Raw genomic sequence first — 22,470 nt, forward strand, 5'->3', positions numbered from 1 at the left:
TCACCAAGTTGGGGAATACATGTGAGAATGGAATTTTTCTGTCTTCAGAGAGATGTGATCAACTTTTATATGAGATGTTTCAAATGATGTGTGTAAAACAGACCCTGTCTGTCTCCCTTTAAGGTTACACTCTCTACCCATCTCCAGTGTTCACTGGCTTCATTACATCCTTATATTTTGTTTGTCATTTTGCAATGTGGCTGTTACTGTTGTAGATGAGGACCTGGACTGTTTATCTGTAGTATAAGAAATAAAAAGTCATAAATCTGTGTGTAGACGGTGTTTGTGGCTGGTTTTGCGTTGTGGTTTTAGGGTTTGATTCTGAATCAACTTGTACAATTCAGCTCCTGGATGTGGCTTTTTTAGCATTGGAAATTGAATGGGTTTTATTAGAAAATTGGGCACATGACCCTTGGCATTCATGCTAAATTAGTTCACATCTTGAAATGTTTTCTAGAATTAATTATATAAAAATTAATGCATTTTTATCTAATGGAGTTTTGTCTTGCTTTTGATTTGTGTCAGAAGGACCCATCTGTAAGATGGTTGAGTTTGGAGAACTACTTTTGGAGGGCTTTTCCAACATTGATGGTTCAATGATTCCACTGTAATAGTCATATTGGATGCAATGTGGGTCTGCAATAGTTTACAAAGAATCTATGGCCTGTGTTGGACGATCTTCTATGAATGCAACATTATTTCACATATAAGCTCTTCTTTGTTGCATATATCTTTTTCCCTTTTAGTTGAGTTGTGGAAGGGGAAGCCTTTAAACATTAATTTTCTAGAACTACCATTATCCTGCCAGGACATAGGATGCTGTGCTATTGAGGGTGCTATATCACCACTTGTCCTCAAGCTGAAGAGATTACCATATTTTCACATGTAAAGCTACCATTCATATAATTCATCATGTATTAAAATGCTTTTCTTTTACAAATAATGATTCCTTTTGTCAGGAAAGGAGGTTCTACTGAATGTGGAAGGAGTAAGGCTGCTCTGTACTTGGATGAATTATAATACCTATAACTTATGACATATAGCCTTATGATACATAAAGGCTACCAACACATTTTTGGAAGCATAGACTATGTGGTTTACTAAGCAGATAGAATCTCTCACTGTTTTTCAGAAGTCCCTCCTCAAAATGTTGCATTATCTGTAGTGACCCATTTGAAGGTATATAAATTTAGATTTATCTATGGCAAGATGTATCTGTTCCTTTCACTTTGTTTAGACAGAAATCAACTCTGTCATCTAGTTTAGATTACATAAAATCTTTGCTGTGGAAATGTTCATGTGCTTTTTTCATCCCCTACTCTTGTTGTAGGTTCACTTTCTAGTGAATTTCTAATATCAGTTTTGATGTTGGAGAGAACTGTTAATGATTTAAAATGCAGCTACCTTCCAGAAGCTAATTTATCTAGACCAGGACTCAAATCAAAAAGAATGTAATGCACTTCTCTAAACCAAGTGTACTCTTAATAAGTGGACTGGTTTTAGGTTAAGGTTGTTGACTGACAAAGTGTTTTTTACAAGTGCAGTTTGTTCAGTGGCATGGAAATACTGGCCTATTAAAAAATCTCCTCTTTCCATTCCTGGTGTCCATTTGCACATATCCTGAGAAACAATGCTGACTTGAAATCTCTGCATCCCACCCTATTTTTTGCCACTTGCTGAGGAAATAAACAGTGACTCAGCAAGCACTGTCATCTAAGCAGAGCACTGCTGGAAGCAACAAAATGATGTGAGAGTGAAAAAATATCCTGAGCATCATAAGAGGGGAAAAAAAAGTAAAATACAAAAATGCTATTACTGGAGTTTGTGCCATAACTTTTCTGTCAGCTGGTTGTGGCACTCTCATTCAATAAGCTATAGTGGCTGGTGTTTGGATATCTCTCAGAAAATGTTTCTGGTGGGATACAATGGAGATGGCTTGGTGTTAAACATCAGGGAATACCACAGAGAGGGTGTCTCTTTTCTTACACTGCTTATGGTAGTTTGGGGGTGAGCTAAGGATCCACAGAAGCAGGTAGCCTTTTGTTAGATGAGCAGGTATAATGGAGAAAACACAGAATTTTTCAGAAGCACAAGCTTTCTTTGGTTCCTGAAGGAACCATGGACAAAGGAAGTGTCTGTTTCCATTTTACATCAGCTTGTCTGATAACAGATTGTATCTTTCCCAGAAAACAATATCTTGATGAATTTCCAAATAAGAAGATGCAATATAAAAGGAAGAAAGAATAAGTAATTTCTAGAAATAGAAGTGTGGTGGTCAAATTTCAGACCTAAGCAGCTTTGCCAACAATATTGTTCCTAATAGATATTTTTATGTGCTGAGAAAGCATCACTGAAAGAGTTCCCCAGAAAAATACCACTTTTCAGGCTTTGAAAAAAGTTTATTTTATTTTTTTCTAAGTAGTAAAAATATTTAAGTATATTTGGGGCTTACTCTGAGCCTTAGAATCTTTCTGCATCCTCAGAACATTAATTCTGAAAGAAGCAAAATGATTGCTTAAAAACATATACCTAATGTCTTTATTCACACCTTATGCTTCAAAAGAATCAGAATTTAATTACTTAGCTCAGGCAGCTGTGACTAACAACCTGCCTGAGCCTACTTATCAGTCTGAAAGTAGGGTGCTCATAACTTAACTTGGTTTTAAGTAACATCTCTGCAAGAGCTTGATCATGCTTGTCTTAAAGGATTACCATGTCTTGCAGATTGCAGTTATGCTTTAAAAAAAGTAAAATTGACATTGTAGAGAGGGAAGAGGGTTTATCTTTACGTGGCAGTTAAGCACAGTGACACATGCTCAGGTGAGGAAAACTGGTCTTCCTGTGAACCAGTTTTGGGAGCAAAATCATGTGTTTAATGGGGAAGTAATTATGAATATAGTATCACTGATAGAAAAAAAAAATGAACTGCTCTTCACATAAACCGGTCTCTGTTACAGGAAAGAGAGGTACTGTGTGAAATCTGCTTTTTATCTTCTCTTGTAAGTACAAAGTTACTTTTAGATTGCTGCATAGTAAAATAGGCCCACAGAGATACTAGTTTCCAGTGATATCTCCTTCTTCCTTTACAGAAGAAACTAATTTAGATTGTGGGAGAAATCACACATTTGTCTTGAAACTTCTTCTAAAGCCAGCAGTGAATTTATTTTATAAATAAATAAATAAAACTCCTTTCAGTTTCTCATCTCAGAAGACAGGGAGAAAAGGGCAGAGCACTAGCAAAGACTGTTTAAAGATGGCTGACCAGAATGTTATGGGTTTTAGTGTTTGTGTACTCAAGAATTTAATTCTTGCTATGCAGGTTTAACTGTTTTAATCCAAGGAAAAATGCATTCTCAAATAAATAAAAAGAATTGTACATTTTTTTCTTTTTAGATAGCTTTTGAAATGTTTATATTTGGATAGTTGGGAGTGTTTATATTTGGATAGTTGGGAACATTTATTTTCCCAGGATCTTCTAGAGGTTCTTCTGAGAAAATTCCTTGCTCCCTGCAAGTGTGGATTGTTAGAAATGTGGATGAAGCATGTGGGAGCCCTGGACACAACAGTGGTTCTCATGAGAGTACTGTGGTTCCACAGGTTGGAATGGCCATTACCTATGGAAGTGCAGCTATAATCTTGCTAAAAACAGACTTTTATGAATAGATAGGTCGTGTCTATGAAGGCAAAGACAACTGAGCTTGTAGGATGCCCCAAATATTTACGTACTTCCTCTCATCTGTCAAAAATATATTTATGCCTTCTGCCACAGTAAATCTGATGAGCAATTTTACCCCTAATTCTGTAAAAGAGAAGTGAATTCCTATCCATTAGGAAATACTACTACCAGACCTCAGCCTCAACTGTTTTTTAAACATTATCACAAACTGTCAGAAGAACAAAAGAAAAATCCTTATTGGTGAATATAATTTGCTTTGCTTTTGTGGATATTTCTGTGAGAGTCCTTCAGCTTCTATGTGTTAAAGTTTGGTGTGTGCAGAAATTTCCCATAGTTCTCCTAAAAGAAAAAAAGGGGTTGCCAGCTGATACTACTCCTTACCCATGGAACTGCTTCAAAGCAGTCTGGAATAATAGAAATAGGATGAAATACAGTAGTCTCTCAGTACATGACTGTTCTTTTCTAATAACATGAAGTTTTTTGGGTGAACAAATACCTAATGTGTCAGAAACAAATTGTGTGAAGGAAACCACAGGTAAATTAGTTGTTCAAAGTGTAACAGAGCAGTGGATCTAATGCAGCAGAAAGAGGGAAACAGAACTGATTCACAGAAGAATCCAGGGAACTCTGTTCCATACACACAGGTTAGGTCTCTTCTGGAAAGCTGGCAGTAATTAGATCATTTGTGTTCGAGAAAGATGAATGTGACTGGAGCAGATGATGTGATCTGGGGAATGGAGAACTTATTGTATGACAGTGTATTGGAAAAGCCTGGCTTATTACCCTAACAAAATGAAGTACGAGAGGGCATATGATTCCTTTCTTATTAATACATCAGGAGACCAGTATGAGGAACAGAAAATAATTACTTATCTAAAAGACCATGTTGGCAGAAGAGCAAAGGAGTATAAACTCAGCATGAGTAATGATGGGCTGTAGATTATAAAATTACTCTGAACTATTATTGCAATCATTTTTTGGAATGACCTTCCAGTCAGAAGGGAGGGAGAGGAAATTAAAATAATTTCAACGTGTAGTTAAAAAATGGGTGGGGAGGTTTATTATAGGGTGCCTGTGACAGTAAAATACTAAAACAAATGATCTGAAAATTATCATTGAATGATGAATCTGATTGTGTGTTGCTAATAGGTTTGGTTGTTTTTGTTTTTTTTTACTGAAAGTACCAGACTCTTGGTTGCTTTTCATACGCCTATGATGGATTTTGAGGGGAGTGGGTTTAGTCAGAAAATGTATGCTCCACTCATATTCATTCATATGCTGCTTTCCCTGCTTCTCTCAATGTCTCACAGATGTCCAGGTTACTGATGTATGGCTCTGCTTGTAGACCTAGCACAGACTGTAGGGAATCAAAGGAATTCCTTTAAGCATTCACAAAATTTCTTCCTGGTGATACTAGTGCTGCAGCTGCCTGTAGCAGTAGCTGCAGGGAAAATCCACTGCTGGAATTCTCTGTGGGAGACACCCATTGAGAAATTAAAAGGTCAAGACTGACTGGCTGAGCTTCATTGCTCCAAAATGTTCACTTTAGAATCTAAAAATTTATGTTAAAAAGTTACCATAAAACATGGAGTGGGAGATAAAATCTTCAGTGTTTTTGGGAGGTGATCTTAAAACTGTTTGCTTCTATGAGAGCTGATATTTGGTTAGTTCATAACCTCACATAAAAATAACTCTTTCCAAATACTGAACTTCAGGCCCCCAGCTGGCAATGCACTCACGTGTTGGCACAAGGATAATACCAGCTTCTCCAAGGGACCTTTGGAGGCTCATGGACTGGGGATGTGACTGCTCCAACAAGTTAAATTCTGAGTTCTTCATTTCAGCTTCTGCCATGAGTCAGAAGACAGGGATATTTTGTGAAGAGTCTTGAAAAGTCTGGATTTGTGTAAGGCAGCAAGACTTTTTTTTTTCGGTGTTTAATATGCGAAAAGCCTTTTGTCACTTAAGTAGATGTTGCAATCTGTTAAGGAACTGGGAGTGTTGGAAATACCTCTATAAGATGCTAATATAAATCTTGTTTCTTGTAACTGGTTCATCAGTGGAAATGGCATAATGTTTAATTTATTGTAAAACTTTTTAATTCAACCTTTATGGTAATAGATGCAAATTATGGAATGTGGACTTCAGCATGCTCAAAAAAGACTGTTTATTCAGTATATAAAAAAATTGGATTTCAATTTATTTTGTCAGATATTCACAGTCAAAGTTCAAATGTTGCTGAAATTTTGAGGCAGAAGATCATGTTCTGGAAATTTTATTATGCCACTGAGCTCATCTGATCAATTCAGTAATACTTGCTTTAATTCATGTTGTCTGCCATACACTGAAGTGAGACTGAGTTGACCTGGCTGTTCATCAGACAACTGTATGAGCTTTTTACCAGCCTTGGCTTGCATCTTCTCAAGTTTCCCCTGAAATAAATGGTTAGAGTTTAAGTTCTTTCCTTGGCTTTTTTAGCACTGTTTTTTGGACAGGTTCTCTGATATTCATATGGGAATGAGATTTCCCCTGAAATAAATGGTTAGAGTATAAGTTCTTTCCTTGGCTTTTTTAGCACTGTTTTTTGGACAGGTTCTCTGATATTCATATGGGAATGAAATTTCTTTTTTATTTCTCTTTCCACCCAGCTGCCTCAGGCCCTCTGAGCAGTGCTGAAATCTTGCATTCTAGGAAGGCATTTTCCCCTGAAATTCCAACTTGAACACTCAGAGTCTGCTGCTTCAGGCGAGCAAGGTGCTCAGACAGACAGACTGAGAGATTGCTGGATAGTCATGTTTTGCTGAAGCAGTGTGCACAGCTGGGTGTGTGGGGAGTAGGGTGGAAAAGCGTGACAAAACCCCCTCTCCTATTTTCTTCATCATTCTAGAGTGAGTATTCTTTGGGATTTAATTTGTCAGAACGTTTGGATTTCTTTGGCTGCTATTAACTGCTGCCTTTTTTGGACTGTGGAGTCTGTCTCAGGGATTTTTGGATAGTGGCATTGCAGTAACTAGCCTGAGGTATTTAGACTTGAGCAAGTAACAAGTCCCCCTTGGCTGGTCCATGTAAATGAAGAGCCAAAAGAGCTTAGGAATGCTCCATCTGTAGCTTGCTGACAGAAGCCAGAATTTGCCTTTTGTGAATTTTATTTTGCAGTGGAAGAAAGCCAGGAAGAGGAGGCATCAAAAGCACTTTGAAGGGTATTTTTACTCTTCAAATTTTGTAGATTTAAAAAATCTTCATTAAAAAATAAAATATGAAGCTTCAAAATAAAATCGGTATAAAAAAGACTTTAAAGGGATCATTCCTGGAAATTATTATGGGGAGGGGGCAAGGCTAACTGGCTAATTGTAACAGCTACAGATTTAAATGTGATTTTATATTATATTTTAGTAAAACTGTAGCTGACCAAATGCCTAGAATATTCAGTACCTATTAAGACTTTAGAAGGCTACTTTGCATCATTAGGTTTTGTTCAAAAAAGCCTGAAAGATGGCGAAAAAAGCCTGCAGCTCATTAGCTTGCTACCAGTGGTCATTGATTGCAAAAATTTGACTGCTTAAAAAAACTGCAATAGGTTGACTGATAAACAGCAACGAGCTGCTCTCTGTGTCAGTCAGCACTCATCGCTGGGGGGACTGGGGTGGGTGAGTGTCCCTTCCCTGTCATGGTTATGCACTTTGCAGCTGTATTTGAGCCCCTGCAATGCCTGAGCCATCGCCTGTGGGTGTTTCTTGGTGGGTGCAAAGTGTGTACTGGAGGCACAATGCAAAGTTTGTGTTTTACTGGGAGCTGTTCAGGAGCGGAATGAGGATGAGCTCATCATGCAACACAAGAAGGTTTAACTGGGTGCAGCAGTGCACAGCTTTTTCCCCTCCCCAAAAAGCAATGTTCTACAGCAACTGCTACTGGTAGAGTGATGTACCCCAAGTTTCAATAAAAAGCAAATTAATTGTGAGTAAAAGAGGTTCTATTTTTCATGATGCTAAGACTCAAATGTTAATTATCTCTAATTTATAGAGGCCATTTCTCTTTGTCGCTTTTAATCTGTTGCATAACCTTACATGACAGAGCTTTCTCTGTAGAAAGAAAGCTGTTTCAATTTGGTTAAAAAAACTGAATCCAGTGCTCATGCTGTGTGCTATGTTTAGAAGGTAAATAAACTCTTCTTCCTTCCATTTTTTGTTGCATACACTAAAAATGTATTAAAGATTATTTAGATTTATGTGGCTAGACATGACAGCTTTTTCTTATTTCCTGTAAGTACAAGAGATATATGAATCTTAGGACTTTGCCTTCATCAGCTCTTTATTTATTATATGAAAGTAAATAACTGTGGAATAGAATAGACCTTAATATGGGGAGGTGGTTACAAGTGTGTTCCAAAGAGGTGTTTTTCAGCTCTATGATTTTCAGGTTTTTTTGCAATGTACTGAGGAACAAGCTCTGTGTGTGATCTTAATGCTTCGTGAGGGAAAGGCCAAGAACAGGAGCTGCCTTTTTTTCCTCTTTGCACATCTTAGTTGTTTTTGCTGGTCTGAGACCAAGTTCCAGCAGCTGATGCTCCGATCCATGCGAGCTGGGCCCTGTTTGTTGTCCCCATTATGTAACCTCTGCTTGGAATCTGAGCTACGCTGGGTGCTTGTATAGATACGGCTGGTGTCATTTTGCATTGATGCACAGTGCAAAGTGGTGCAGCTCTACTCTGGCTGGCAATTATGCTGAGTTAATAAGCTTTGCTGGATCAGATCTGACTCTGTTGCTGCATGCCCCAAAGCACTCATATGTATTGATCTTTTCTGTCACTTGAAGTTCCAGCTTCCATGTGGATGCTGCAGAGTTGGTATGTTTTTGTGGTGTGCTCAGTATGGAGAGAGTTCCTAAGTAATCTGTTCTCTTCGAACTGTGAGGTTTTCATTCTGATCAAATGCCCAAGCTGTAAAAATAGACAAACAAAACTGTATTTCTAATCAAACACTCACGATTTTGTGGTTCTCTGCTCATTATTCATACACCAAATTACATACCTACATAAGCTGTTAAATTTTGTTAACTTTAGTCTTTGCTTGTGATTCTTCTCTTGTGCCATGTGTTCTCTAGAAAGCACACAAAGATGCAGCCTATACAGAGAAAGATACTGAGCTGTAGAGATGTCTGAAAGAAAAGCAATTTATGAAGATTCTTAGAGACTGAGAAGTATATATTTTCTATTATCCTCACATTACATCTTAAGGAGTGTGCCTGGAGGTAGCACACAGTGTCAGTGCTGCACAAATTAATGGACTTGACTCCATGCTCTGCAAAAGAGTCACATTCAAACACTGCCTATGGAAAGGATGCTGATAGTCCTGTCCTTCTGTTTGACCTTTTCAGATAAGTAAACAGATGAAACTGTCAGTTTCTATACAGCAAGTAATAGGGTTATACATATTTTCCCTACTGTCTGTAGAAGGGAATATATATATATAAAACATTTTGTAAGTTTAAATTTAATTAATATATTATACAAATAACATTATAAAACATTGCAGTAATTTGATATAGCTTATATTCTCTTTATTAGTTTTCATCTTTAATTCAGTTTTAACTGAATTATTAGTTTCTCTGCCTATCAGCTTTTCTATTGGAACTGTAAATCCTGCAATACCATGTGCATGTCCATTGGGAAAAGATTTTCACTTTCATTTTATATGGACTGTTGGAAATAGTGTGCTGAAGGTTGGGAAATTACTGCATTGGTATTGTCCTACATTCAATAAGCCCTCATCCAACAAACTACTGATGGAAGTATTTTACTTTGCTGACTACAATATGCTGATTGAAATGATGCCTCAGATTTTAGCTTTTATATTTTTCAGATTCTGTACTTCTAGTGTGTAATTCTGAGCTTCATATTAGGGGATGGTGAGCTCTCTTCACAGAGTAGGAAGACAAAACAGTTCCTTGTCTAGCTGGGAACCAAGAACAACCAATTCAAATTTCAGGCCCAAGAGCATAAGCAATGGCGGAATGAAGAGAGGAAAACAAGAAAGATGGGACTTCATAACCTAAAGCTGTAGTTGGGCAATCAACTCCAACATGCTAATGGACCAGAGCTTACAAAAGTGAGAGACTTTGTGACCAGTTGTCCGTTCTGTGACCATTTTAGGTTCGTCTTGGGTGTAGCCCAGGCTGAGATCTTGTACTGCCCAAGGTGAATCGATTGAGGCCTTTTAATAAATACCGACTTCATTCTTTAACTCCATCTAGCCTCTGTTCTAGGTCAGACTTCACAATGCTTCAGTTCTGGTGACAGCAAAGGGACAGAACGCATCTGGAAAACCTCCTGGACCAGAGCTAGAGGAACACCCAGCTTCTGCCCCACCACTCTTGCATCAGAACTATTTAGCAAATTGTTAATCTATATGATGAAAATAAATAGCTGGTAAATGCAAAATATCTTCATTCAAAAAATAATTTGCTGCATGTACTGGAATGGGTTCTGTCCTATAAAAGCTAATTCATGTTGTTGCAGAACCCCATAACAATTTTGGCATTTTCAGCTCACCCCGCACAAATACATGAAGCCGCAATTTCTTTGACTGAAAAATTCCAAGAAATAGTAACTCCTGGACTCTAATGGGTGGTGGTGCCAGCTAGCAGGCAGAGAGTGGTGGTGAAGATGGGGCTGACTGCCTACAGCAGCTGTCTGTGAAGCGTATGGTTGTGTTAGGAGAGTTTAGTGTTCTTTTCCCTGTGGGAGCAGAAAGGTGCAGATGGTCACCCTCCCAGAGCACCTCCAGGTTACTGCATGTGCATGTTGCGTTCCCATACAACTTCAGTTTTACTGAAGTCGGGAATGCTTTCCTGGAAGGTGCTTTATTGAAGGAGTGCCAGTAAATTTTTCAGTGACTGCTTTCAGTAGTCTCTTTCATCTTGCCTTGCCTAGCCTTGCCTGATGTGTGTACTTAGTTATTGTGAGATGCCAGGAGTGTATACCAATGATGACAGAAGAGTGGATTTGACCAGCCAACAGCAGTGAGTACTGGGAAGTCACTGGAAGCCTCTGTTGATTTGATGGAAGAAATCCACTGTAACCAAGGGAAGGATCTAGCATTATTTGTTTGTGAAACTTGAGTGCGTTCTGAACATGGCCTTTGATCATCAACTGAAATGCAAAGGCTTTAATTAAAGGCAGGCACAAAAGATGATTAGGTAATGATAGTGAATGAATCTTCTGTATTTTGACAGTGTGTGAGAATGTTGCTCAGAGTGCTGCAAATGACTGAAAGAAATGTTCCCTTTAATCACACAAAACTGTCTTCTACAAAAGGGACAGTTCATTAAAGCTGAATTTAGCATCTCTGCCTAGAGAAATTTAACAGATGTGTCTGTGACAAATGCATTACTCACTGCATATTGTTTTGTACGAGACTTAAAGAAAAGTAAGCATATCATGAGTGCCCACTGTTGTCCACTGGTGTTCCTCCTGGTTCAACAAGCTGTGGTGTGTAGCTGCGAGGAGATGTGGTCAGTGCTGCTACCTTCTCCCTCTTGAGGACAAGTGTCCTCAGAGGGAGAACATTTGGGCAGGCACATGACATTCACACACTCGAGCACACCATAGCTGGCAGGCAGGCAAGACATGGGAAGATCTTCTGTATGGGCTTCCAGTGAGGGTTTAGAGTCTGGCACTGAAAGGCTCCAGGGAGGGAAGACAACGGACAGAGGAATGTCCAGGGTAAAAATATGCAAAGGAGAGGGTGGAGCAAAGCATCAGGGCCAATCAGCTGAGAGGGCATAGGTGAGGTACGAAGGGCAGGAGCCAATGGGCAGTGCCAGGGTGGACAAGCAGGGCTACATTAACCAATGGGGAAACAGGGATTATTCTAGAACAAGACCATATAGGGTTAAAAGGGGTAGGAATGGCCAACGGGGACTACAGAACTGGGGTGAATTGGCAGAGTGCTGCAGAGCGCCATGGGGCAAGCCTTCTGTCTCCCCCCAAACTGTGGGAGATGCCCACAGCCTATGGTGCATGCCTCCAGGGCATTGCCACTGCCCTTTTCCCAGTAGGTTCACAGGCCTCCACAGTGGTGTAAAAAGGTAACTGTATTATTCTACAAACAAAATTACAGGAATGGATAAACTTTTTTGCATTTAGCCTAGGTCGCAAGCTGTCTTTCTTGCATGCCTTTGTGATCTCTTCTTGTCTGGGGAGGTAAAGCAGTAGTGTGTGCTGTTCCAGGGAAGGATGGTTTTATCCTAGTTGTAAATTAACTCCCCTTTCAGAGGTTTGCATTTTGCACAGGAAAACCTAGGGCAAAAAATGAGAGAGCTGAAATTCTAACAGAGTAGTGGATGTTTGGGATTAAAATCTGACTTTCTGTTTGCATTTATATTTTGTAGTTGTTCTAGATGAGGCCGGTGGGGAAAAGTTGATTTATGACAAGGTTTTAAAAAGTGTGGCGGTTTGTTTAATGAGGAAATGCACTGGGAAAATATTTGACCTTTCAAATCCTCTGTAATTGTCTCCATTTTTTCTCCTCCATTTTATGGATTGGGACTAGAACTGACTTGTTTCTTATGCTGTATAAGTTTTTATGAGCTGACTTTATAATGAGACCTGCGTGAACATCCCATAATGATACCCCAATAATTTCAGCATTCAGAGAGTTTTTTAGGAGCTCAACAAACAGACAACCTGAAAGGATTGTACCATCCATGTACGTATTTACGTACACATATTTGGCTTCTCTTTTAATAAATATCAAATAGTAAAAGTTTCTAAAATTACATATATTTGCGCACACTTAGATCAAGATATTAGATTTAATTTAAAACAAAATATATTTTGGGGAGAAGAGAGATACAGTCTAATGTCAGTCCCACCAAAGACAGAGTTAGATTTGGCTGTCCAGCTACTGGTTATAAAGGGGTTAAAACCAAATGAAAACAAACAAACATAGCTGAACAAAAAAATATTGCAAAATGCAACAGAAATTGTTTCTGTATTTTAAATCCATTTGAAATTCAGGAATATGCTTGTATTAAATGGAAGACTCTAGGTTAGTCAGGTCTTGGCATCCCTTTCCACGTTTGTGTTGGGCCAGAAAAGCTGAAATATGTTCTCCTGAATTGATATTTTATTCAGCAAAAGAAGGAATTAATATTCTATGAGTCTAAATGAATGTTGAATTCCCTTGATTTCAGTATGTGTAAGAGACACTTTAACTTTATCTAGCTGTAAAGTACAACTTAGTATCACATAAAAACACATACACTTCTAAAAATATTTGCTGAACTGCTGTTGGGTTATAAATACATAAGTAAATGGTGAAGAATAATGTTAATGCTTACATTATTAGTTTATTTTTCTTGAAAAAATAGCCATAATAATAATTGGAAAATATAAATACCAGACTTCTTGTTGAGCCAGATGTCACTTCTTTGAGGCTGGCACATAGAACAGCTTTTAGCATCTTAAAATGACACAGCATTTTTGGCCTGATGTTGATACTCCATCTTTCTTTTAAGAAAGAGATTGCTCTTAGTTATTTGTTCACCTTCAAAAGGGAAAGATGGGTATCATCAGCAAGAAAATGTTAGTAATTTCATTTTCATTCATGGCTTGAAGCATTTAAAGATTAATTTCAGATGTAAATATTGTTATTGAACATTTTATACTAGTTTTCTGTAGATGGCCAAATGCTTTGGAGTTGTTAATGTACATAGTGTCTAAAATCTAAATGTAAAATTGCATCCCTATGAGGACTCCCACAGATTTCTAAAGTATGCTGTCCCTTACTAAATTAATTATAGCATGTTTTATTATCTTCAGGCTTTTGTGGAAAAAACAATGCTCTCACTGTAGGAAATCAAGGGATAAGAGCTGGCTGAGAAAAGCTGTGCTTCTGCTTTGTCAAGACTTTGTGGTAGCCTTTATATCGGTGCTTTATAACAGCATGTATTTAGAATAACAGACAAATTATCTTTGTGTTAAAGGAGTGTTTCTTTTTGTGTACTAAGTTGCAGCTAGAATAGAAAAACTGGTCATATTTGAGGGCATGGAAAAAAATAGTCTTTTGCAAAATGAGTTTGAGTTTTACTTGGAAATCAAGCTAAAAGTTTGTTCTTGGGGAATGAATATCTGTTATTTAGGCTGGGTAATCATACAGATGTACATGCTCAGTGTATTGTCCCTTGGGTGTTGCTTTTAACAGCAAGTTATTCCAAAGGGCCGATTTTGGCCCAGGCAGGCCATCAGGGATGTCACTGGGGTTTTCTTATACATTTTCTATCTAATTTTTGCTGTTTAATCAGTTGTCTGTTCTCAACCACCTCTCAACAGTAAAATTATAAAGACACTGAAGACACACCCACACACCAACCTGTACTATATTTTGGGAAATACAGAAAAGGAAGTCAGATTATCCCATCCTTGCTCTTGTGAAATGAAAGCAGTTGAGTACAGTGGTAGCTCCACCTTGCAGAAAATACAGGGACAACAGGAGGTTCTGTGTAGGGGAGAATATAGAGGATTTCCTTCTCTGAATGCCTACAAACATCTCTCACCTCAGAGATGCTTAGCAAGTGTTTGAAGGAGGTAGGGTCATACACTAAGACTGGGGATCAGGATTTCTGCTGCAGATCAGTTGGCAAAGGCAAGTACTTATTTGGAGAAAATACATTTCAATGTACTATGCTCTTTCACTTGAAGCTGAAAATTCTGTTTCCAGATAACACCTCTAGATGAAGCATTCTGTCACTCAAGTTACAGCAAAAAAAAAAATATCTCCTTTTAGGAAAAAAAACAACTAAACACAGGTTTTCTCCCTTCAGAGACTCAGGAAAGTTCAGAATTATAAAAAGGGCAGTGGTAAGAGACTATCTTTACAGCAACCAGCAAATATTATGCTTAAATTACTAGCTGTTATAAATTATATATACATATATAGCTCCATTTAAATTTATCTCCAAAATGTCAAAAATATGAGGAAAGAAAGGCATGAGTACTTCTTTCATTCTAGTTGGAAGGCATCAATAAAAAATATAATCATTTCTTGCCTTTTTTCCCCTCCCTTCTCTCAGGTTCGCACCAGTGTCCTACCTGATTACAAGGAACCAAAAGCAGATGTCGGGGTAAGCAATTATTTTCAGTAATTGATTTTTGTTTTTTTCATCTCATTGGCAGGCAAAAACACTCAGTGCTCAACAAGAGCTGACAAGCTTTTTTAATAGCAAAAATTTTTTGTTAAATGAATAAAATAATCAAGGCAGGAGTGGTAGTCTCATGGTAATCTCATTGATGTATTCCCATTCAAATATCTAAAGTCTTTTTGAACTGAAGCTATCCTGAGATAAGCACAACCATGTAAACTCCTTGCTAATGTCATTCAAGCAATCTGGATGAGATTTAGAGTCTGGAATGGCATTTCCTCAGGAAGCCTGGGCTGTCGCTTTCTGGTCTTCGTGTGCAGGGTATCAAACATTCTGCAGCAGGAGTTGCCTTTGGTTTGTGTTGTCAGAAGTGAAACTGGCAACATATAGAGGACTCACTTTCATGTGTAGATCTACAGAATATTTGAGAAAGGTATTGGGAAGTAATTTTCTGGGAGGGCAAAAACCTCGCAGATAATAAACCTTCCCACCTGGTGGGGGTAGGAAAGGTTGGCCCTGCTAGAGCTGGATAAAAGAACAAAGACCACCTGGTGCAGGTGTCAGATCTGTCTGCAAACATGTAAAATACCTGGGGGGTTAAATTTTTTAGCCTAAGGTATCGACTTTTCTGCCTTACTGGGGCTTCCTTGGTTTCAAGACTTCAGCTAGTGTTTGAAAAATCTGTAGCTTGGCAGCAAGTTCAATCTTAGTGAAATAATCGATGTGGTTTAGCTTTCCATATAGCTATTATAGAGACTTTTCTCTTTGGCTAGTTGAGATTATTCATCAAACTACTTAAGGCACATATCTTAAGATTTATTGTTGTGTCTAGAACACTAGCAAAATTCCACAGGAATGTTATTCTGCAATTAGCATTACAGCAGTAATTTTGTTTAAAGCCTACTTTTCAAGCCTTTCCAAGTTATGTGGGCAATGTTAAATTGGTTTGTAGACTGCCAGTTCAGGTCCCAGGGTGGACTGTTGATATCTAAATCAGTATGGAAAAAGTATTCTCCATTTTGATATTAGATGCCTTGAACATTAGCATAACTCTCTTAATTTGGGTCATGGGATAATTTAAAATTGTATTTGATTTTGCACCTAGCTCTGTGTTGTCAGGCAAAGAATTTCTTTTTTTCTAAATAAGAATAAAACTATGAAACAGAACTGTTCTATTGAACAGTAGAACATTTTAAGCCAATAAAATAATTCATCTTTAATTTCATGACACTGGAGAAGTAGATCTGACGCTCAGACACGTTTAGTGGGTACAATCCACTCTCTGACTTTATGAGAGAGCAGTGTAGCTGTTTCTTGGCCCTGATCACTTGAGGACTCTGACTTAGGATTCTTAAATATATATATATGGTTCTATTTTGCAGCAGGAAGAAGCCCCAAGTGACCAAACCTTTTATCAGTTTCATTCCAAATACCCCCCTTCCCCTTTCCAAATGGTCAGCTTTCGAGTACAAGCACTCAAATGTCATGAAATGCCAGAATAAAGGCTGCCATAGAGGCACAGTGTTGTGGAATGTTTTCTTACAGTATGAAGAAGGATATGCTCTTGGAAAAAGATAAATAATCTGGGCTAAATGTGTGACCAGAGTGTTTTAGTGCGGAAACACTCTCATGTTGACTCATCTAAAGGAAGACAGAACCATCTGCGTGTTCACTCCAGCAAGGCTGTGCATCACCATATTTTGCACCTGGGTGTCTTTTTTGTCAAAAGTACCTTTCATTTTGGCACTGAAAAGTAACTGTGATCTTTGCTTGTGTGGCTATATTCTTTTTCTTCTTTTCTTCCTGTTCATCACTTCCCAGATCCACTGTTTTTCCAGCCTTCCCTAGATTCTCAACTTGTGTGCTTTTTCCTTTCCTGCTTACATGCTGCTTAGGAAATCCAAACCTGTGCCATTGATGGGAGCAACCATACCTCATGACTCAGTTTACCAAACTTCAGACCAGCAGTTTGCAGTTTACTAACTGCAGTGTTGGTGCTTGCCTAATTTCAGAATTGGTTTTGAACTGTACATTGTATATGGAAGAAAACTTATCTTAGTGTAGAACTTTATTGTTTGCATTCAAACAATCCGCATCCTGCCAGCTTTCCTGAAAGAAAACAGGCTGAAGGGTTTGTTTTTTTACCAGAGGAAGTTACTCTTCTCAGCAGTGAGAAATTCTTTTCTGTTTTCCCAGAAGGGAACATTGCTCTCTGTAGGCAGCCTCTGTTGACTCATAGCAACTTGATTCTTCTTTAATTTGTATATCCAAGAATATATCTAATTTAGCCTAGAATTCTAATTTGCCGTTCCAACAGTAAACTTAGTGTTATGTAACAAAACCCAAACTTTGTGTTCGTTTTATTGCCAGAAATTAAACATAATGTAATGATCTTCTTACAGTTTCTTTAGAGCAAGTGATACGGTGTTGTATATTTGGAGGATAAGTTGATAGAAGATGGCTGTAGGCTGTTAGTTTCTTGCCCATTGTTCCCAAGGCAAGAATACTGGCCAAGTTGACAAAACGGGATTTGAGCAATGTGGAGCAGGATATGAGCAGAGGTTAAAAAGTAGCCAAAGTGCAAAAGAAGATTTAACCCTTTTTCCTCTTTGAACTTTTTTTTTGTGTCAAGAGTGATTTTTATAGAAGAAAAAGATACAGTGGTGTAGCTAAATTTAACTTTAGGCATTTTCATTGCATTACCACATTTCTTTGCAGTTTTAATGCAGTGAATAGGTTCACCTTAAAATGGAAATAGAGGAAAACTGTACTAAAAACATTGCCAAGAACTAGATAAATATAACATTTCTATTAATATACTTGTGCTAAACTCAAGAGTATCTTCCTAGCATATACATTCATATTTGGAATACACGGATGGTAGTGCCAATGGCTTGAGAGAAATCATAACAAGAACAACTTTGGTAAAACACTGAAAACTTAGCACTTCTTGTAATCCAGAAATTGGAAAAATAGGAATAGATGCAAAATGCAAATACTTGTACTGAATGAAAATTTTCCTGTGGCTGTACATCTTACAACCTGTTATTTTGTCAGATTGTTAGACACTTCTTAATGGAAAAGGGAAAGGTTCCTGCCCATAAAACCAATGTTTTTAACAGTTTACTGATAATAGCAGTGCACCAATAAATTCTAGTGGATAAAGTAATAAAGTAAAACTGCTATGTTGAAATGCAATATTTTTCTGGGTACCGAAGAAAGATTGCCAAGTGTGAGACCAAAAGAAGTAAAAAAATGAATGAATATATTATCTTTTCTTTCTGCTTTTATTTGTAGCAAAGCTTCCTGGGCTGTGCAACTTTTAGAGTAGGAGATCTGGTAAAGTCAAAGGAGCACCAGTTGACCCTCACTCTCAGGTAAGTGTTTCCCTCTGTTGTAAATCATGGTTTTTCTAATTACTAACCCTTGGCATTTCTCATCCAAAGATTGGCAACAAAGATAGGGAAGGGTCTGCAGCTCTAGTAAGGTTAGGTATGGCTGAGGGAGTTGGCAGTGTTTATCCTGGAGAAAAGGAGGCTCAGTGGAGACCCTATCACCGTCTACAATTAACTGAAATGAAGTGTTGTGAGGTGGGAGTTGGTCTCTTCTCCCAAGAGGCAGCAAGTAAGAGGACAAGAGAAAATGGCCCCAAGTTGCACCAGGTGAGGTTTAGATTGGATATGAGGAAAAAAATTCTTCACATGAGGGGTTATCAAGCGCTGGAACAGGCTGCCCAGGGAAGTAGGGGGGGGTCACCATCCCTGGAGCTATTTATAAGATATGTGGATGTGGTCCTTAGGAACAGGGTTTAATGGTGGGCTTGGCAATGCTGGATTTATGGTTGGACTCAATGCTCTTAAAGTTCTTTTCCAGCCTATACAATTCTATGATTGCTGCTTGACTGTGTTGTAGACTCCATGTTCTGTCAGGTATATTAGATGAGAACTTGAAATGCTTCTAATTCTGCCATCTCTGCAATTAACTGAAAGGAAGTGTTGTGAGGTGGGGGTTGGTCTCTTCTCCCAAGAGGCAGCAAGTAAGAGGACAAGAGAAAATGGCCCCAAGTTGCACCAGGTGAGGTTTAGATTGGATATGAGGAAAAAAATTCTTCACATGAGGGGTTATCAAGCGCTGGAACAGGCTGCCCAGGGAAGTAGGGGGGGGTCACCATCCCTGGAGCTATTTATAAGATATGTGGATGTGGTCCTTAGGAACAGGGTTTAATGGTGGGCTTGGCAATGCTGGATTTATGGTTGGACTCAATGCTCTTAAAGTTCTTTTCCAGCCTATACAATTCTATGATTGCTGCTTGACTGTGTTGTAGACTCCATGTTCTGTCAGGTATATTAGATGACAACTTGAAATGCTTCTAATTCTGCCATGTACAAATTCAAAATTAAACACCAAAATCAACCCTATAACCTGGAGCTTTCCAGGTGCCAGATTAGAAAAGGTGATTTCATACTATGATAACCTATGGAAGAATTGCAGGAACTTGGCATAGGGAATATTCATTCAAAGCTTCCTTTAGAGAGGAGCATAAGATTCTCAGTTTTGTTCGGTATGTGTGGTTTAAAGAATTAGCAATGTACAGTTTTTTTCAGGCATGTTTAAAGAAGGTGGGCCTAAATTTTGAAGGTGTCTCCCATGTGAAAATGCTTGTGGTCTCCTAAACTCATTGTTATATGCAGCCATACTGAAATTGTAGTGGGTGTGATGTACAACTCTAATCAGTGACAAAGTACAGAGCTCCAGAAGGGTCAGAGACAATGTTCAAAACCTAGGGCTGGGCTGAGCAGATACATCTGGGCACTGAAGGAAAAAAAAAATCCCTTTCCCTGTGGTGGTATTTTGCCTGTTTCCAGGAAGGGCCTCTTTGGTTGGGCAATTTTGATCTGATTTTCACTTAGTTACCTGTAAGAAGCAGCAAAGGAAAAAGACAATAGTGCTGTCTTGTGTTCTCTGCAAAAATAAGGTGCATCTGTCTGACAGGCTTCTTTTAAGAGACTGACAAAAGTGTAAGTAGGGTACTTCAGTGTGAAACTGGGGTGGTGTTAGTACCGCTCTGATCCTTTGGCCTCTGTGACAAGAAACTCCATAGGAGTGGAACTAAACAAAGAGGAACTAGGAGGGAGGGTATGAATTATACACATGTCGTGGTTTACAAGACAGGTTTCTGCTTGGGAAGGCAGAAAAGCCTTTCTTGGAAGGGAGAATGTAAATACTTTCCCTCCGAATTATTAGAATTTGTCTCTTTTTATCTGCCCCCATTCTTGCAGTATCTCTGCCCATCCACTCCTGCAGAGAAACTCCCAAAAACTAAAGTTCTCCCCTCCCTGCCCATCTCAACGACTCAGCTCTCAGTGTTTCTTAGCAACTCAATAGAAGAAATTCTAGAGGTAATAAGGAAAGAACACAGAAAACCCAACCCCCAACAACAGTTTATCTGGGAGGTCATGTCTCTATATGTCTGTCAGTCATGTACTATACAGGCTTCTTTAATCATGTGTCAGTGCTTAAGCTCTTGGCCAGTATCTATTTGTCTAGCTATCTATCTAATTTTAGTTGTCATCTTTTCGTTAATCTTGGACAGGACTGAACTTTCTTTAAAGAAAGAAGATAAACCTAGCTATTTTTGACAAAAAGGTCCTCTTAATTTCCCTCCCTCCTAACAGCTTGTAGTTCAGTGGGTCAGAAAACATGTAACTGCACTTTGGTAGTAGTAATATTCACAAAGTTTAACTAACTAGAGAGAATTGGAAAGCCACACAGTAATTTCTGCAGTCATTTATGTACTTAGCATTACTTCCCTAGAAAATGATGACTATAAAATGCTAAATATTTAGCTGCTTTTCCCTATTAAAATTCAGTAGATATGTCTACAACTAGTTGTACTTGGTCTCCCTCCTGAAATTGTTTCTTGGCTCCTTCATGTTGTGTCATCCGCCTCAGGAAGCTGGTGAACAACAGCTTGACTTCATAAGTCAGGCGAGTCTCCAGTACAGTTGAGGTGAAATCTGTTCTGACATGAAACTTAATCAACTATACATTGAAATAATGAAAACAGAAGGAACTGAGCATTGCAAAATTTTGTTTATCTATCTTAGAATGCAACAAAATTTTATTTACAGTGGACTTGTTTAAAACCAGTATTGATTATTTTAATATGCTTCACTGTGAATTCACAGATAAACATTTTTCTGTAAGTGCAATACTTTTGTGCTTGGATATATCAAAATATATTATACCAGCAGAGAAATTAATTTTATGACAATCTGTAGGTTAGCCTTTGCTAATTGCATTTATTGTGTATTGTGCACTGGAGAAAGGGGCTGCCTGCTAGACTCAATCATGCAGTTTGCTTTTCAGGCAGTCACTTTGTCTTTTATAATTAACACAGCCATAGAGATGTGAAGTCTGCTTCCTTTCTTTCTTTATGTTATTGAATATTTTTCTTGTTTTCTTTTTTTTTTTTTTTTTGTTTTGGAAGAAAGGTGTATGGCCAGGGGAACCAATTAGCAGGCCTAAATTTAAATATTCAATATGTAGTAATGAGACTTGATGAGGTCACCATTGGAGGTGAATGAGGTCACCATTGAAGGTGAATGACTGCTGTTCTCAGTCCATCTAGCTCACATGCTTTTCCATCAATAGCTTGTTAACCTTTTTCCTCTCTGGATGCCTTGGTCAACATTTTATGGCCAGAAGTAGTAAGGTGGGCACAAGTTCCTGCTGTGTTACTGGCTGTCTCCTTCCCTCATATTTGAGGGAACTAATACTGACCTGTGGATCCTTAAGGGCTTGGGATGGTAGAGAAATCTATTTCAAATGCAGGTGCTCTGCTGACAGGTATCAGATGATTGCTGAGCCTTGTCCCAGGGTGCTAAAAAATACCAGCAATTTTCCAGCTCCATAAGCCAGGTGGATTTTGTCCCATGTATGGGCTTCTTATGTTGATACTGATTTTATTCTCTTTGCAGTATCCCCCATCCCAACTTGTCCTAAACAGGTTGTCGAGGTGCAGTCTTTTGTTCTGTGGGGATATAGTGTCTCCTGTCTTGTGACTGAGAGCAATTTCATGCAGGGATCATCTTCAGTGCACCATGTGAGTGCCGAGTGTCCTTCTCAGCTTTATTAAACTACAGCAAATGAGCTGATTTCATCCTAATGCATTATGAAGTATCCTAAAACCAATTAATTATTTCTCTGATGCTGTGTTGAACAGTGTGTATGTGTGAGAGTCTTCACATCTCCGCAGGCAAAAGACATGAAGTGTGTACATAACGTGTGTGTGCTCAATACTGTTAGTGCAAAGTAAAATTATCCTACTAAAGTATGATCACTAAGCTTTTTTTAATTTTTTCCCACTGCATCATTTCTGTTTCTCTTTTTAAATTTTCTTTCAAGTGAAATTTTAATCTCATGACATTGCTGGAAAGTTTGAAATGTGTGTCTTCAAGTACCTGAAGACTCACGCACTGCTGGTGTTTTAAAATCACAGTCTGACACTGCTCACAGCAGTTTTGCCCTGGGCATTTATAGAGCTTTTTGTTGATTTGAATGCCTGTAGCATTCAAAAGAAACTTTGATTTTGGGTTTTGGTGGTATTGTTGTTGTTGCCTTTTTTTGTTGTGTCTTCGTATTTCTGTGTGGGA

The 22,470-nt window shown here is 38.3% G+C and overlaps 2 protein-coding genes across 3 annotated transcripts in view; one reads left to right on the forward strand and one right to left on the reverse strand.

The window, feature by feature from the left end:
• Nucleotides 1-22,470, reverse strand: part of SCOC (short coiled-coil protein) — a 702,416-nt gene that overhangs the window by 94,278 nt on the left and 585,668 nt on the right. The window lies entirely within an intron of this gene.
• Nucleotides 1-22,470, forward strand: part of INPP4B (inositol polyphosphate-4-phosphatase type II B) — a 187,258-nt gene that overhangs the window by 53,210 nt on the left and 111,578 nt on the right. For both annotated transcript variants that reach the window (XM_039696121.1, XM_039696120.1), the window contains exons 5-6: nt 14,747-14,797; nt 18,113-18,192. In XM_039696121.1, the coding sequence (XP_039552055.1) occupies nt 14,747-14,797; nt 18,113-18,192 (131 nt within the window). The remainder of the gene's footprint in view (nt 1-14,746; nt 14,798-18,112; nt 18,193-22,470) is intronic.

The sequence above is a fragment of the Passer montanus genome, unplaced genomic scaffold (genome assembly GCF_014805655.1).
Source record: "Passer montanus isolate IOZ18808 unplaced genomic scaffold, ASM1480565v1 scaffold95, whole genome shotgun sequence".
Classification (NCBI taxonomy): Eukaryota; Metazoa; Chordata; class Aves; order Passeriformes; family Passeridae; genus Passer; species Passer montanus.